At 35.6% G+C, this 19100-nt stretch overlaps 1 protein-coding gene across 1 annotated transcript in view; it reads right to left on the bottom strand.

Moving 5' to 3' along the window:
* LOC127881393 (mucin-5AC-like) overlaps nucleotides 1-13314 on the bottom strand; it is a gene marked incomplete at its 3' end in the record, with an annotated part of 19079 nt that extends 5765 nt beyond the window's left edge. Inside the window, exons 1-3 of the mRNA XM_052429196.1 lie at nucleotides 13252-13314; nucleotides 11934-12173; nucleotides 10092-10235 (exon numbers count right to left, since the gene is read on the bottom strand). Coding sequence (XP_052285156.1) covers nucleotides 10092-10235; nucleotides 11934-12173; nucleotides 13252-13314 — 447 coding nt within the window. The remainder of the gene's footprint in view (nucleotides 1-10091; nucleotides 10236-11933; nucleotides 12174-13251) is intronic.
* Nucleotides 13315-19100: the final 5786 nt, after the last annotated feature.

Genomic DNA, 19100 nt, shown 5'->3' with positions numbered 1-19100 from the left:
TCTTAAATAACCCATCCAAACTTAAGCGCATTCCATCACATACCCTACCAAACATGCGTATTACAACTTCCAGAAGAACAGAACAGAACAACTCTTTATTTTACACCCAAGTATACAAGATATACAAAAAGGGCAACATAACAAAAACGAGTTTTACAGTATATTCCGGTTCAAGGTGAGAACAGTTATAGGACCGCTAATATTAGTGTTAGGTAATGTTACTATTAAAGATAAAAAGGGAACTATTAAATAGGAGTTCAAACACATACAGTGTTTACAAGTTCGTTTGGAGGGGGGGGGGGGAGTGACATATTATCTTTACATGCAATAATTAATCAATTTCAAAAATACATCGAGATAAGAAAAAACACAAAAAAAACAACAAAAAACAACATTTAAATACGATGAACACAATGCGTAATAAACAAGAAATCTATACAAAGCAATGCAATGACAATACAAATTTTATATTTATATTTATATATATTTTATTTTTTATATTTCGTTCTCGGTTTAGGCCGATGAGTACAAAAATGAGCGTTCGAATGGGAAAGCGTGTCAGCAATTATCGGATTTTAAGCTAAGGGATGGAGTTAACAGTTACAGCACCAGGTAAGCAGGTAGTTTAAAAAAAAAAAAAAGCTTAGTATGTTATTTGAAGTACTATATCATTTTTAGCTCATGTATTTTTTGAAAAAAAAATATGAATTATTGTCATCACCTTGGCGTCGGCGTCGGCGTCGGTGTCGGCGTCGGCGTCGGTGTCGGCGTTGGCGTCCGGTTAAGTTTTGCGTTTAGGTACAATTTTCTCATAAAGTATCAATGCTATTGCATTCAAACTTGGTACACTTACTATCATGAGGGGACTGGGCAGGCAAAGTAAGACAATTCTGGCTTGCATTTTGACAGAATTATGTGCCCTTTTTATACTTAGAAAATTGAAAATTTTGGTTAAGTTTTGTGTTTAGGTCCATTTTATTCCTTAAGTATCAAAGCTATTGCTTTCATACTTTCAACACTTACTAACTATCATAAGGGGACTGTGCAGGCAAAGTTATGTAACTCTGACTGGCATTTTGACAGAATTATGTGCCCTTTTTATACTTATAAAATTGAAAATTTGGTTAAGTTTTGTGTTTTGGTCCACTTTTTTCCTAAAGTATCAAAGCCATTGCTTTCATACTTGCAACACTTACTAACTATGGTAAGGGGACTGTGCAGGCAAAGTTATGAAACTCTGACTGGCATTTTGACGGAAATTTGTGCCCTTTTAATACTTAGAAAATTGAAAATTTGGTAAAGTTTTGTGATTAAGTCCACTTTTTTCCTAAATTATCAAAGCCATTGCTTTCATACTTGCAACACTTACTAACTATCGTAAGGGGACTGTGCAGGCAAAGTTATGTAACTCTGACTGGCATTTTGACAGAATTATGTGCACTTTTATACTTATAAAATTGAAAATTTGGTTAAGTTTTGTCTTTAAGTCAACTTTTTTCCTAAAGTAACAAAGCCATTGCTTTCATACTTGTAACGTTTACTAACTATCGTAAGGGGACTGTGCAGGCAAAGTTATGTAACTCTGACTGGCATTTTGCCGGAATTATGGGCCCTTTATACTTGACAATTTGGTTAAGTTTTGTGTTTTGGTTTACTTTACCCCTAAAGAATCATAGATTGCTTTCATACTTGGAACACTCGCAAACTATCATAAGGGGACAGTAAAGGACAAGTTGCATAACTGTGGTTGTCATTTTTACCGAATTATGGCCCTTTTTTTACTTAGTAACTTTGAATATATGGTTACATTTTGTGTTTAGATTCGCTTTACTTCTAAAGTATCAAGGCTATTGCTTTTAAACTTTAAATAGTTTAAATGAATATTTATATGCAATTTCATCACTTCAGCAATTATGCTTTACATTTGAACGGAATGACAGACAAGACACAATCAATATGATCCTCTTTATGAAGACATAGTAGAGCTATATGTTTAATACGGAAAAAAGAAACAAACAATCTTGAGAAAATTGATATAAATGTGTACTACATGTTAGCTTTCAGAACGAAAATATACACTAAGCCTGATAATAATGCACGCAAGAAATTGTAAGATATTTGTCAACATTTGTCTAAAATAATCATCAAGTGCCACAATTAATCAGGTGGATCATCATTACTTTGAAACTAGACAAAGGGAGCGCACCAAGTAATTAACCATTGCTCGTTTCACTCATTAGTCATGACTTGAATAAGCATGCGGCCTATTGATATTTGTATAATCTCATGGTCTATCTAAACTAACGTCCATATACGTCCGTTGCGTCATGTAACGTCGTTACCTTTGGGCACGTGATTTTGCACACGTTCCCGTCTGAAATTGCACACGTCACCATTGACATTTCCAATCTATATCACTTCATGCAAAGGATCAGTTGATCAGCACCACGCACACAGTCGAACATAGAAGGCACACAATTTGTTGTTGTCATTGTGTCTGAAAGGCCACTGCATATATCATGTAGTTCAGAATATGGTACGGACAGAAGGAAACGTTGTGTTATAATTAAATCAACATAGATAAATCGCGATGAAAACTGAAATCGAGTTCTATCCGTATATCGTGTTCCACAGATAATGCTACAATTTACAGGGATTGCGAAGTCCACAAACAATGCACATTCAATATATACTCATGTTAATAAACACAATAATTACAGACATTTAATACATATAATTTAGACATATTGCCAAACAGATTTAAAGCTGAATTATGATATTTATGAACAAACATGCTATCATGGACGTATTGCATCCAGACATTCTGCCCTTCTCTTAATTTGCCGTTTGAGCTATAGTCCACCTAAATTGGTATGATTATTATCAATAAAAGCAATTATGCCTTCCATATTTCCTCATGGTAAGTATGTCAGCAATACAAATATTAAAATTAATTTGTTGGAAGGTAAGTGTTTGGGTTGTAAGTGATAGGTTTGAAGATGTTTATATTTGGGCCTTATCTTTGAGCCGCATGTAGTTCCAAATGTGCACTCATCTCTTTTTCACACACAACTAATTACAACTAATTAATGTAGTGCTCATTTATGCACAAACATGCTATCATGGACGTATTGCATCCAGACATCTATTTAGCAATAATGATGATGCTGATGAAGATGGTTGTGCTGGTGATTTGTCTTTCATTAGAAAAGGGTTATAACTTCCTGCGATATTTGTCTGACCAACCTTATGTATGCAATTAGGATGATAATAAAGGTAGTAGTGGTGATGACATGATTACATATTCATTACTGCCAGTGCGATTTGTCAGACCAACTCCATGTCTGCAATAATATTGATGATAAAAGTGGTAATATGATGATGGTGACTTGTCTTTCTCATGAAACATGATTAGTAATGCCGGCTAGATTTTTTCAGTTAAGTATGCAATAATGATGATAATGAAAGTTGTAGTCTTGATGACTTGTCTTTCTCATGAGAAGATGATCATCTCTTCACATGTGATTTGTCAGACCAACAATATGTAGGCAATATTAATTATGATGAGGAAGATGGTAATAGTTTTGATCTTTCTCATCACTATATCATCATTTTTGGCAGTAAGAGTTGTCAGGTCAACTTTATAAATGAAATAATTATGATGATAAAGTTGCTTATGGTGGTATTTTTGTTTGGCCGAGTTATGAAATGGTTGTGGTTCTTCGGGGAAAAAAACATGGCTGCTAGGGGGCATGACAGTTTTTCACGTACATTGTGAAACATTGTTAACACACTAGTTATGAATGACACATGACCTTTGTTTTGAAATCCTTTCCGTATTTTCAGATAATAAATGGATATTTGAGTCTGCTAGCCAGGGAGATGACAGACAATTGGTCTCCTCAAAAGAACAGCAATGTAAGGAAGTTTTTTGTGCCGGCACAAACCACTGAACACTGGCCAGCTTGTTATAATATTTACATTCCCAATGATTGGTTTTTAATTTAATAGTTTAGTTTGTATAGTTATGAGTTTTCATGATATAGAAACTCCCAAGCAGAGGATTGATTCCATGTTTCTCCACTATGCCCGCGTGGATTGGAGATATTCTACCTTTGTTGTCATATCTTATTGCAATCTATGACATGAATGTACATAACAATCCACTGGTTAAATTTAGGAATTACTGAAATCGTTGGGACGATATGTGATCACATTTTGTCTGTTGTGTGTTGGCTATCGTCAACATTTACCTTGTTAACACTTGCGATGCCACAATTATCGACCAATCTTAATGAAACTTTGTCAGCACATTTGTCCTAATTATATCTCAGCTTAGTTTAATAATGGTTTCGGTCCGTCAAAAATTATGGCCACCAGGGGGCAAAGCATATTGCTATATTAAAACCTTGTATACGCTCTTTAGGTGATGAAATAGTGAAATAATTGTTAACTATGTAAATCCAAACTCAACTAAATAATGTTATTGTTTTCTAATAAACACAATGTTCTGAACTTCTATATAGCTTCATTTATGTCAGTCATCACTTATATACTATAGTATATGTGTCTTTACTTTTTTTGAGATCACAAGATTTATCTCAATCAGATAATAATGGAATATAAATATCATGACTAGAAACATATAATGTAGTTCAAAACAAATCCAGATGTCACATGAATACGAAATGTTCAAACAAACAACATTAACTCCATATTGACTCATTAAATGAATGATTGATGGTTGTTTGATTCTTTGAATGTGAAGTTAACAATAGACATGTTTTTTTCTGTTACTATAACTATAAAACTAATGACTAATATCTTAATGACTAGAGACAACTTGTGTTGTCTTCTGTTTCACAAGAGGATTATTATGCCTCTATTAAACACAGTGAAACAGCTTAACTCTATTCAGTTATTTCACATAGGCTTTCAGGTATGCTGGTTCCCGTCTGGTTCTCTCAGTTCCCCGGGGTGATTGGACCGGATTGGAATCAGTTTGGACTGGATTGGTATCAGTTTCACAACACGGATAAACTATGTCCTCAGTATCATCATCGTCACTGTTCGCGCCGTCTTCATTTTCTATTTTCGTTTTCTTGAAAAACGAAGCGTTTCTAGTTACTTCCCTCTTGTTATTTTTGGCAGTTATTATACTTCCCTTTCTCTTTTTGACAATAAGTGTCTTAGGATTGAAACGACTTGAGCACTTAGTTTAATGTTCGTTTTCAACAAGTACACGGTCACCTATTTTCAAATCATCATTTTCTCTGACATTGTGTCGTTTTTCGAAATATGCCTTGTTTTTGGCTTTTGGCATAGCGTCATTCTGTCGAACGTCCTCGTCGACTTTCATCTCTGCATGTTTTGCAGGAACGTCTGGAAACCGAGTTCTAGGTTCTCGCTGGAACATCAGCCTAAAAGGTGTGTACCCAGTGGCGGTATGTACTCCTGTATTGTCGAAGGAATCTGAACATCCCTTGGCGCCAGTTTTTCCCTTCGACAAAGCTTGTTTTAACTGATTTCATTAGAGGTTTATTAAAGCCCTCAGCTTGGGAGTTAGCTCTTGGCCATCTTGGAGTGATCTTACGGTGATTGAAACCACAGTATTTTGCAAATTGTCTAAACGCCTCGGAATTGAACGGACTACCATTGTCTGTTTTACTGTTTTTGGGACACCCATTTCAGATAATATCTTGTCAAACACAGGTATGACGCGATTTGCAGAAACAGAAGGTACTATTTCCACAATGGGATATCGTGAGTATTCATCTATTACAACCAGTAAGTATTCACCAGAAGGTAAGGGTTCACAAAAGTCAGCACTCAGGTCTTGCCAAGGACCTGCAGGGAGTTCAGACATTTTCAACGGTGCGTATTTGTTTTCATGAGTGTTAGCTTGACATGGTAAGCAGTTTTTATTTTCTTTTTAATTATACTCATTCATGTGCGGGAACCACACTTTGGAACGAACGAAAGATTTAGTTCTTGACATTCCTTGATGTCATTCGTGTCCTATAGTAACGGCCTTGGCATACAGCAATCTTGGCAAAACTATTTTGTCACTTTTTTAACAAAATATTGTCACTTTGGACCGTCAACTCGTCTCGCACATGTCTCAACATTGTCAGATCTTCAATGCTTAATTCCTCTTGGTTTAGGTCTTTCATTTCGTGCCATTTTCCAGTTTTAACATATGCTATCGCTTTCAACATAGTTTTGTCAAAGCCATGCACAAGTACCATAACCCTAAATTTTATTAAATAAGAGTTATTGTACGCTTTTGTTGTTGTACGATGCTACTTTCAATGGTTATATTTCAGATACGCTAACATATTTCAATATGGAACGTTATGGGTGAAATATATTAATTAGCAAGAGAGCTGTGAACAAGCCCATAGCCGTACAAGTTCTTTATAAGATGTCTTGCCCTTTGTTGTTTTTGTATGATGTATATTTTCAGGTCTAACTCTCACATAATATACCATTAAGAAGAAGTTCCATACACTACAACCATAACCCTACACTTTATTAAATAAGAGTAATTGCCCCTTCTGTTCATTTTGAATGATGTAAATGTTCAGGTCTATATCTCAGATAGCATACAAGATTTTAACTTTGAACTTTATGAGTGTTTACATATTAATCATGAGAAATGCCCTGCACACGAATCGTATATCCTGGTGTGGGGTATTTTCGACGATGTAGCGATTTTTCAACAAATGTCAATATAAATGATGCAAATAAAAATGAAAGACATGAATACTTTCATAAACAAATTTGTTTTAAATAGATTTTTATCAAAAAAAAATATTCAGAAAAGTTGTCTACGTGTTTACAATAGAGAAAAATGTCCGATACTCACCGGTTGTGTTCTGCGTATCGGGTGGGGTATTTTCGACGGTCGGGATGCACTTATAGTAAATAGTTCCTGTGGTATCCGACCCGATATTTTCTATGGCCGATATGACCGGTGTCAATATATAATATGACCAGTGAATAAAGTTACAATGCCGATGTGGCGTAAAATAGATGTCGAGCTCAGTCTTTGTCTAATAAATACGTTACATATACGTTATCTGGCGACGAGGAAAACAAGAAAACAAACTTAAAATAGTGTATCCATAAACAATGGCAAGTATTCCTCCATTTCCATCATTCGATGTCGATGCAGACAAGCAAACGTCACCCATCGATGGGGCAAATTGGTCGGTAGGCTAGAAAACCTCCTGGTCGGTTTGAACATCACGAACGATGATCGTAAACGTGCTCTGCTACTCCATTATGCAGGTGAACGTGTATATGACACATATGAGGCAGAAAAGAGTGAGGTAGAACCAAACTTTAATACAAAAAAGTCATAACTGACTATTTTGCTCCCAAAATAAACAAATAAATGGAAATATACAAATTCAGGACATGCAAACAAAAAGACGGCGAGTCCCTTGATGAATTTGTAACTGAATTACGCACACTATCAAGAAATTATGAAATTACAAATACAGAGGGAGAAATCTTACAGCAGGTCATACAGCATTGCAAATCACCTCGCTTACGCAAACGAGCATTGAGCAACAACACGAAAAAGCTGGCAGACATACTGTCACTAGGTCGGTCGCTTGAACTAGCCTCAGCAATAGAAAAGAGCAATACCAGCCGGTGAACCAAATACGCGGAGGACATGGCGGTCGTGCTCGAAGACATAGAGCCAGAGGTGGTCGCCAAGAAGATTTCCTGCAGCTCGTGATCAGCAGCCAGTAAACAAGCAGTCCACATGCAGAAACTGTGGGGGAATATTTCCTCATAGGGGTCAATGTCCGGCGAAGGAGAAAACATGTAACCATTGTTTTCGTCCCAATCATTTCAAGTCCGTCTGCCGTCAAAGACAAAAAGGTGAAAATAAGGGCAAAGTCAGAACCGTTGATAATGATCGTGAGGCCAGCTCATCTGAAGAAGACCATGTATATGCAATAAAGTCCTCAAAACCAAAAACACATAAATCAAGAATAAGATTAAACGACAAAGACATAACGGTACTTGTCGATAGCGGCGCGTCAGTAAATATCCTAGATGAGAAGTTATACGAAGAAATTGGCTCGCCAACCCTGTCACGCAGAAATCTGCCAAAGCTATTGCCATATGGTGGGCAAAGACCGTTGAAGGTTAAAGGAAAATGCAAACTTACGATAGAGAAAAAAAAAAGATGATCAGCATTGAAACATTCTACATAGTGGATGGACACTATGGCAGCCTGATAAGCTATCAAACTGCATGCAATCTCAGTAATGTAGAAATTATTAACGGAATAAAGGAAACAAATGACATATTTAAAGGAATCGGAAAACTGAAAAACAAGACATTCAAATTACACATTGATCAAAAGGTAAAACCGGTCGCACAAACAAACAGAAGAACGACTTCCACCTGAGGAAGAAGGTCGAAAAAGAAATCGAGAAGCTAGTGACAGACTATATCATTAAAAAGGTAGAAAATACGGCAACACCATGAATTTTGCCCATAGAAAGACCAACAAAGAAAAATAAAGATTAAATAAGAATGTGCATAGACATGAGAGAAGCCAATAAAGCTATTGAACGAGAAAGACATCTCTTACTAACAAACGATGAACTGGTAACAGATCTAAATGGCGCTTAAGTATTTAGCAAGCGTGATCTTCGCTCCGGATACCATGACATTGAGTTGCATGAAGACTCCAGATACATCACTACCTTCAACACACACATGGGGATATTCAGATACAAAAGGTTGAACTTTGGAATAAACTGAGCATCTGAAATATTCCAAGAAGTCATTCGCGAAGTGATTTAAGACATCAAAGGCGCAAAGAACATATCAGACGACATAATCGTATACGACAAGGACCAAGAAAGTCACGATGAGGCTCTAGACAAAGTATTTCAACGATTGCTTGTAAAGGGCCTTACCCTGAACAAATCAAAATGTGAATTTAATAAAAAGGAGATAGTGTTCTTTGGTGTAGTCTTCGGTGAAAACGGAATTTCAGCAGATCCGATGAAAGTAAAGGCGATCAAGGAAATGATGCCTCCTAAGACAGTGAGTGAAGTTTTCTGGGCATGACCAGCTATTGTTCGCGATTTATAAAGAACTACGTAAACAAAACAGAGCCATTGAGAAATTTGACGCGAAAAGACATTGAGTGGGAGTGGACTGAAATCGAACAAAATGCATTTAAACAATTACAAAACGAATTGTCAAGTGAAACAGTCATGTGCTATTATGATCCGACGAAACGCACTGAAATACTAACTGATGCGAGTCCCTGTGGTGTTTCTGCGATCTTCACACAGGAAAATAGAGTCGTAGCATATGCAAGTAGGGCACTAACCCCTAAAGAAGCTCGGTACAGTCAAACTGAACGTGAAGCCCTTGCGACTGTGTACGAGAGCGAACATTTTGCGATGTATCTTCGAGGAGCGCCAGAATTCACTGTTGTCACAGACCATAAACCGCTCGAGACCATTTGGCAAAAGAAACAGCCACCCCTCAGGATAGAGCGCTGGGGTTTGAGACCTCAGCCATTTAACATTAAAATAAAGTACAGACGAGGGAAAGACAAGCCATCAGATTATGTCACGTCACCCGGTTGATAATGAAAGTCGCGAAAATGTCGCTGAACAGTACGTTAACTTCATTACGGAATCTTCTGTTCCCATGGCAATGAACCTAGATGAAATTAAGACTGAAACGTGCAAAGACAAAACTATGTTGAAAGCGATAGAATATGTTAAAACTGGGAAATGGCACGAAATGAAAGACCTAAACGAAGAGGAAATAAGCATTGAAGATCTGACAATGTTGAGACATGTGCGAGACGAGTTGACGGTCCATAGTGACAATGTTTTGTTAAAAAAGTGACAAAATAGTTTTGCCAAGATCGCTGTATGCCAAGGCCGTTACTATAGGACACGAATGACATCAAGGAATGTCAAGAACTAAATCTTTCGTTCGTTCCAAAGTGTGGTTCCCACACATTAATGAGTAACTTGAAAAAGAAATTAAAAACTGCTTAGCATATCAAGCTAACACTAATGAAAAGAAATACGCACCGTTGAAAATGTCTGAACTCCCTGCAGGTCCTTGGCAAGACCTGAGTGCTGACTTTTGTGGACCCTTACCTTCTGGTGAATACTTACTGGTTGTAAAAGATGAATACTCACGATATCCCATTGTGGAAATAGTACCTTCTGTTTCTGCAAATCGCGTCATACCTGTGTTTGACAAGATATTATCTGAAATGGGTGTCCCAAAAACAGTAAAACAGACAATGGTAGTCCGTTCAATTCCGAGGCGTTTAGACAATTTGCAAAATACTGTGGTTTCAATCACCGTAAGATCACTCCAAGATGGCCAAGAGCTAACTCCCAAGCTGAGGGCTTTAATAAACCTGTAATGAAATCAGTTAAAACAATCTTTGTCGAAGGGAAAAACTGGCGCCAAGGGATGTTCAGATTCCTTCGACAATACAGGAGTACACACCGCCACTGGGTACACACCTTTTAGGCTTATGTTCCAGCGAGAACCTAGAACTCGGTTACCAGACGTTCCTGCAAAACATGCAGTGATGAAAGTCGACGAGGACGTTCGACAGAATGACGCTATGCCAAAAGCCAAAAACAAGGCATATTTCGAAAAACGACACAATGTCAGAGAAAATGATGATTTGAAAATAGGTGACCGTGTACTTGTTGAAAACGAACATTAAACTAAGTGCTCAAGTCGTTTCAATCCTAAGACACTTAGTGTCAAAAAGAGAAAGGGAAGTATAATAACTGCCAAAAATAACAAGAGGGAAGTAACTAGAAACGCTTCGTTTTTCAAGAAAACGAAAAAAGAAAATGAAGACGGCGCGAACAGTGACGATGATGATACTGAGGACATAGTTTATCCGTGTTGTGAAACTGATACCAATCCAGTCCAAACTGATTCCAATCCGGTCCAATCACCCCGGGGAACTGAGAGAACCAGACGGGAACCAGCATACCTGAAAGCCTATGTGAAATAACTGAATAGAGTTAAGCTGTTTCACTGTGTTTAATAGAGGCATAATAATCCTCTTGTGAAACAGAAGACAACACAAGTTGTCTCTAGTCATTAAGATATTAGTCATTAGTTTTATAGTTATAGTAACAGAAAAAAACATGTCTATTGTTAACTTCACATTCAAAGAATCAAACAACCATCATTCATTCATTTAATGAGTCAGTATGGAGTTAATGTTGTTTGTTTGAACATTTCGTATTCATGTGACATCTGGATTTGTTTTGAACTACATTATATGTTTCTAGTCATGATATTTATATTCCATTATTATCTGATTGAGATAAATCTTGTGATCTCAAAAAAAAGTAAAGACACATATACTATAGTATATAAGTGATGACTGACATGAATGAAGCTATATAGAAGTTCAGAATAGAAAACAATAACATTATTTAGTTGAGTTTGGATTTACATAGTTAACAAATATTTTACTATTTCATCAACAAGTTTTATATATTTCATTCTTAAAAGATGTATTTTCTAAATCAACTTGGGGAGGAATGTGGTATCCGACCCGATATGTACTATGACCGATATGACCGGTGTCAATATATAATAAGACCAGTGAATAAAGTTACAATGCCGAACTCAGTCTTTGTCTAATAAATACGTTACACATACGTTAGTTCCATACTTTTTAACAAAGATAAGGGGTATGTTTCAATTAAATAATGAACAATTTAAACTGTATTTAACTAGTTTGAACAGAAATTAAAAGCTTTAAGAACATATTCACAGCTTAATTTATGTCAGCTGTCTAGTTTATTAATCTTTAGCAGTAACTTAGGACAAAGGAAAGAGTCACCCCGCCTTAGTACTTTGATTTGCGTACCTAATGTCAAATGTACCCATCCTTGACACAAATCACAACATCCCCACTTGACAATGTTAATGAATGAAAGCTTTGTGTCAGTGCAAGGGGGATAGAAGAGCTTGCACATAATGCACTTGTCAGACTCTGCAATGTCACGGTCATCTGAGTCAGAGCTGACCACCTCTTTAACTGGGGGCTGCTTTCGTTTCACCTGAAGGCCGGAGGTACTGGGTACAGCGGAAGAGACACCTGTGACATTTGAACACTGTTTGCTCTGTGAATTCAAGTGAAGCTTTATTGCGCCAACAACTTGCGATTCTGTTATAGCTCTGCCTCCAACAACTTTACTTAGGGTATTCCTTGGATTTTTCTGTTGACCAGTTTTTAGAATTTGACCACCTTTTGTTTGAAAAAAATGATTCGTCTGATTTTTCAGGAACAGCTTGAGTCGAGTTGTTGTTTTTGAAAGCTTTTGATGGAGCCAGATCCAAGGGGCTTATCACATTTGGATTTAAGGGAATTACACTCGACTTTCCAAAAGCTGCCTGAATATTTGAAGAAGTCAGGGTACTTGTGTTCGCTCTGCAAGCAAGCGCACACTCTTCATACCGAGTGATGGCATTACCACCTCTTTCTCTTATGTGTCTATGGCAGGCAGAATTCCAGGCTTGTTCAAGGGGCCCATAGCAACTGACATCTAAGGGCTTTAACAGATGACTACAGTGAGGGGGCAAAACAAACAGAATTATGTGTTCTTTTTTTGACCTTTCAATCAATGGCAAAGATACGTGACTCTTGTGGCCATAATATAATATCAAAACATAACCACTGTCTATAGCTGGCAAATGCTTCAACAAATGATTTTTCATATTATGGTCAATTATGACAGAATTTGACCATCCACTTTCTGTGACTGTGCCTGCTGCTCCAGGGGTAGCTCCTGATAAAAGGGAGTCCAACATACGCTTACCTAGAAACACAAAATAAGGTAGTATTTGGTGTCCGACACCACTAACACATCCAATCAAAGTAACACTTTTTGACTTTCCAGATGTAACTGCTTGGGTTTAACATAATTTTCCAGAAACAATTTTGGGGGGTTTATGCTCAACATTCAGTCCTTTCTCATCGATATTGAATATGCTTTCAGGTTTGCTTGTTAAGTCATATGTATTCATTATGTTTGTCAGTTCTTTAAAGTAATTGTTGATCGAAATTGGATTAGCACACATTGCACGTGATAGTTCAAGACTTCTTGGCTTGTTCAACTTCAAATTTGGCCATCTGGACATGAAGCCATAAAACCAGTCAAATCCTAAGGTTTGAGCTTTCTGTTTTACTCCTAGGTGTACAGCGTAGTCAGATGCCAAATTGATTGTTTCCTGGCGTGAGTAGCCATAGCCTACTTCAGCCATTGTTTGAAAACGGCTAGATAAAAATGCCTCTTGATCTAGCGTGAACAAAGTGTGCGGCCCAGATCTATGTCAACCCTGCCCTTAACCCGATCTTTTAAAGTGGTTATGGGCACTGCGAACACCTTTGCAGCTCTTTCCACTGAAATCCCATCCTCTACCACAGCCTAGTATGCTTCTGTCAAATACCCAGGGTCATACCTCCTGTTAGGGCCTCTAGAAGGACACTTGTGCTACAAAATATATATGTACCTTTTTTGTAAGTGCCAAATACTGTTTCTTTATTGATTAAATATCTTAATTAACAATAAAAAAGATGTAAGACTCGCATAATTTATTACACGTTTTTTATGTTGAACAGTATACTACAGGTTCAAATGAATATCACGTGACTACTATGGTATGTATGACGAGTGAAGCAGACGAACTGTCAAAACTTTAAGTTGTTGTTAAATAAAGTAAAACTGTATACATGAATGGTGATATTTAGGGATTAGCTGAAAGGCATGAAAAGCACCATATTTGAACAAAAGTATGTTAATTTACCGTCCGTATAGCCATAAAATGGTTAATGAAGTCATCGTTGATGGAGCTATGTATAGTAAATGTAAACAACATGTGACTTCCGTTGAGTATGCGCGGTACGCATGTTTACACCGGAAAATGCGCAATCGTCGAAAATACCCCTACGTCGAAAATACCCGATGCCACGTTAATTTTCTTACATAAGAGGTAGTCCCCGCTCATTTTTTGTACATCTATGCCTTATTTAGAAATAACTCAACCCTATTCCTTTACTTCTGCGCAAACCAATAATCAAAATTTATTCGGCGGAAGATATCAAATAAACCAATATGCCTGTTGCTATCAGGAAGTGCTTTCGTCTCGAATAATGAGTGAACTCCATAAATTATTTATATAATCCTTCTTTGCCTTTAATTCATGAAGTAGTCAGTACGTATTCCGAAAATCTAATGAACAAGTGTAACATAAAGGTAAATCATTGTGCAAGTCATAAATACAGCAACACCAATTATTTACATAACATATTTTTATAAACTCTTGTCCACAAATGTAATGCTGATCATGTTCCAAGAAATAAAATTTGTCTAAAAATTGCAAAACAAAATGTTTGGCAAAAATACTGGAACTATTTTTATTAAAGTACCAGTAAAAAATAAGACCCACACTGGAGATTCTAAATGATCATATGATCATTTTCGCTTCTCATAATCATGAGACAAAAGGAATAACCTCAGTATTGATTAGGGTATGATATCTTATATTGCTCAGGGAGTTGCTTAGATCAAAGAACATATTGACTTAAATTCAATCATCCGGATGGTGGTTATGACTTTATCGTTTCATATTATTGAACAAGATTCAAAATACTTTGACGGTAAACTAATATATAATATCTAGACAGTGGGGATTTAAAGACCAACTGATAAATTTCAACTATATTTTGCACTACGTCGTTAACGGACTGAAGACAAGCTTATATCTGTCATAGATGAGATAGAGGATATTTGTTGGATTCGGTTTATTATCGATTTTAATTCACGAGTGATCATAGAAAATAATATTTTCACGAGTGGCGCAACGACGAGTAAAAATATATTTTTTCTATGATCACGAGTGAATTAAAATCGATATTGCACCGAATCCAACAAATTTTCTTCTTAATCTATGTTTTTTTCACAGTTTATGTACATTGTTAAAGAGTTTAACTAAAGAATTTCGCTGTGATAATGACGTCATTTCGTCAAAAAATGACGTCATTTCACAGTGAACAGTAAAAATTATCGATAATTTTCACTGATGATTTTCACTGTTTGAAACTGTGAAATTATTAGTTTTAATTCACTGATATTTCTCTATAAACCACCGGAAAGCATAAAATAAAGTGTTGTTAACACTGAAAGTGCATTTTAACCTATAAACGTAAACAATTGTGAGTCGAGTCGATGCACGGTCATCTTATATTTACATAGTACATGAATATTTATAGAACTGCTTTTTTTCAGGAATAAAGTAGTGTTGTCATAGGTGTAAGGTTTACATTTATTAAGGTAAATATTAATAAGTGCTCATGGTAAAGGAAAGTCCGATTCGCCCATACAATTAGTCTGACAACGTGCGCTTAGTTTAAAATTAATAGAAATTCTGTAATGTATACAGTTTTGCTAGTGACTATTTTACCTTTGACACTATTTGCATAGTTATTCATGATATTGCATTATAGCAATTATCGTAAAGACTGATGACTTTAGTAGTGGTGATCAAGGGCGAGAAAAGTATATGTTGTAGCAAACACGCCGTTTCCAGTTTAATGACTACATTTGATGAATGTGGCGTATTATATAAATTAGAAACTTACAATTAATAATTATTGGATGTGGGGATAGTAAAACCATTTATTTGACCTCAGTAATTATCATAGTGTTAGTGAGCTGAATTATTCACAGACCGGTAATTTTAACTGATTTGAGGATTGAAAAACCATATTAATTACCTTCGTTCATTATCGAGAATGATGATAGGGGATGTGTAGGCTGTACAATGTCATTGATTGGTTAAAGATTCGTAAGGATTGTAATATAAACTAATTGACAGACTGAATGAATGATGTGGCTGTCCAGCTAGCGAAGTGGTTGTTGCTCTCGCTTCTCACCAAGGTGACCCGGTTTGACTTTTGGCCCCGGTAGCATGTGAGTTTGGATAGTAGTCAGCACTCCGGCTCCCCCAATAGACACACACACACAACACAAGACCACACCAAAAATGAAAACTTTCAGTAACAACGAATTGGCTCGAAAATTGCAGCTTAAATTCTACATTCGTCCCAACTTTCAATAGTCTAGTTAGATAATAGTTAGATAATAAGGTAGGAGTATGCGGGTCTAGCCTTTTTTCTCGGAAAGGACTTCATAATAGACACCAAAACAATGATGATATTGGAAGGTGCATATAAGTTATATTTCTAATTCTTATTTAATTATAATTTTCCTTTATTTATTGTTCATTTGTATTTGCTAAATTTTTGATTATGAAGGTGATTGTGTTTTGTGAATATTCATTTCTGCGACTGAATTTGTTGTGTAATCAGATCTAGATTTTAAAATGTGTTTATCTTCAAATAATATATAATTAAAAATGATACATTAGTTTGGCTAAAGATAAGGTGATTTAAATGCTGCAACACTGTACATGACGAGTCAAAATATGTATTTACAATGCAATACAGATATACCATCGAGTTTATAAAATGTCATATGCAATTCGTTTAAATTTCATTGGGGTTTGCATGGAGCTATAACTATTGCTGTGTGTGTTATTTTTGCTGTGAAAAACTTGTTTACGTTCAACGTCCGAAACAAACAGATATCCTAATATAACTACAATATCATAAGAACGCTCTTTTATATGGGACATCTTCTTGTATTGAAACAAAAATGTTAATTAGTAAATTATTAATGTGCATCGATCTGACATATTTCACGACCACTGCTCTGAAGAATTTCACGGGGTACTGTGAGAATTCTTAATACTTCCGGTTTATTTGACATTATTCACGAAATGACAAAATTTACGCTACACCGACCGTCAGTCTGTCGGTTAGTCTGTCTGCCCGTAGACAATTTTGTTTTTGAACGATATCTAGATATCAAGTTTACCTACAACCATGCACACTGGTATTATGCTTGTTTGAAAGTGAAGTGCGACATCTATTGATTTCGACGTCAACAAGTAACATTTCAATGTCGCAAGGGCGTAATAAGAAATTCGTTCACACACGATATCTCCAAAATTATTTGACCTACGATCATTCACACTGGTATGCTTTTACTTAAAAGAAGACGGCGTTTGATTTTGATGTCAACATATTAAAGGTCAAGGTCTAAGGAGTTTCTAGCATGCATTTCTGTTCGAAATCTCAAAGTTCACTCTGAACAACGGTAATCCGAATAGGCAGGTTGGAAGGAAAGGATGACGATTTTAAGATTATTACTTGTTTCTGCACGATTCACACATTTGATTTTCTAAATCGGTGTTCAAGTTACTTGCAATGAAAGTTATATTTCAGGGTGGGAGATCGTATTATAATGTCATGAGTGGTATTATGAAACATATTTTCAGAGATAATACGATAATATTGGTTTAATATGACCACGAATGAAAATTGAATCCACATTTGAATAGAAATTGATAAGTAGGACTGCGATTTTTGCAATATTAATGATCTTTGTATTAAATATTTTATATTAAAATATGCAAAAGTCATTGATTAGGGTTGTATATTCAAGGTTAAGCTATATATTGTGCTTTAAATGTGATCTTGGGGACTGGGTGGGTACTAAATATTCTGGGATTCAATAAGTCGATATTCTTTGTCTTATAATATTTGAGAGCGAAAGAACCCATCTCGCTAAAAATAAATCGAATAATTTATGTTAAAATCCGAAGTAAATAATTATGTGGTAAAATCTATTATAATGCAATTATATATGTAGATTTTCAATATTACTGATTTTTCGTCAAAATCACAAACCCAACATGTAACTCCGCATATGAAACACTGCTATATTGCCCTCTTATCTTTATTTGATCTCACATAACAGTATGTTTTAAAAATGTTTCTTTAACAATTTAAGAAATCATCATACTTTGACGAGAAGTATTAAATATGCTTAATTTTTTTATAAAGAAGAAGCAGACCACCCCTTATGTTGAAAGCGTAAATAAATGTACATTTCCTCGTTAGATCTTTTGGAATGAATGACTAGTATTACAACTTTATCGAGATTTTGTTCCTTTGAGCAATTTCTAAGAGTATTTTTCAGCTTAAAAAATATTTTTTCAAAGAAATATTATACTATTACTCAATTCAACGGCATCTCTGCGTTTTAGCGACACAGATTAAAACACATATGCTCAAATCGAACGTATCTCTACTTTACAATTGCTGATTTGTCAAATTAATGTGCTTATTAGAATGTTAACAGGACTCTGTGGTTTGTCTGAGCATACGAAGTAATATTGAAATGATAAAAACTCAATTAAAATACAATTTTATGTCTAAGTTAAATACTAAAAAATAAATTGTTAAGATTGGTGAACAAATAAAGAGATGAAATAAACAACTTTAGATTTAAAGCGATTGTTGAGAAATTTGAAATTGAATGTTATGTGCGTAAACGCCAATAAATCACAGGTTTTTTTAAGTAAAATATCATGAACAAAACTGGTCATAAAGTATAGAAGTGTTCTAATGCGAAAGTTCCATAAAATATTATGTTCTTAGATGTATAATCTTACTGTACTCAGATATGTATTTTCGTCTCCGTGCGAATTAATGTATAATGTTAATGTGCGCAAAAATGTTAGAAGTCTGTATACGCATAGATGTACAGTGTTCATGAGGGGAAAATTGTATTGTGTAGGTGCGCATAGACATGAAGTGTGAAATCAGCATACTGAATATTTATTCTCGAGTCTCAAACTTAAAGAACAACTAATACTTGCATTTAAATAAAAACCCAATTGTTGTTTCAATGTTATTGTTTTTCAAGTAAAACAAGTCATTTAAATCTTTTTCAACGTGATAATTTTACTAACTTAAAAATACGATGATAAAATGAAGCTCATCGAATTGTGAAGCAAGAGGAAAACAAACAAAAATCATGTACCGTCATAAATGGAAAGCAGTCTTAAGAAGGATTTGTCGATACTAGCTTTTTATTTTGTTATCATGGCAAACCAAATCTAGCGAACACAATGTTGTTTTT

This window comes from Dreissena polymorpha, chromosome 5 (genome assembly GCF_020536995.1).
Source record: "Dreissena polymorpha isolate Duluth1 chromosome 5, UMN_Dpol_1.0, whole genome shotgun sequence".
Taxonomy (NCBI): Eukaryota; Metazoa; Mollusca; class Bivalvia; order Myida; family Dreissenidae; genus Dreissena; species Dreissena polymorpha.
This window is presented reverse-complemented; position numbering and strand designations above follow the sequence as displayed.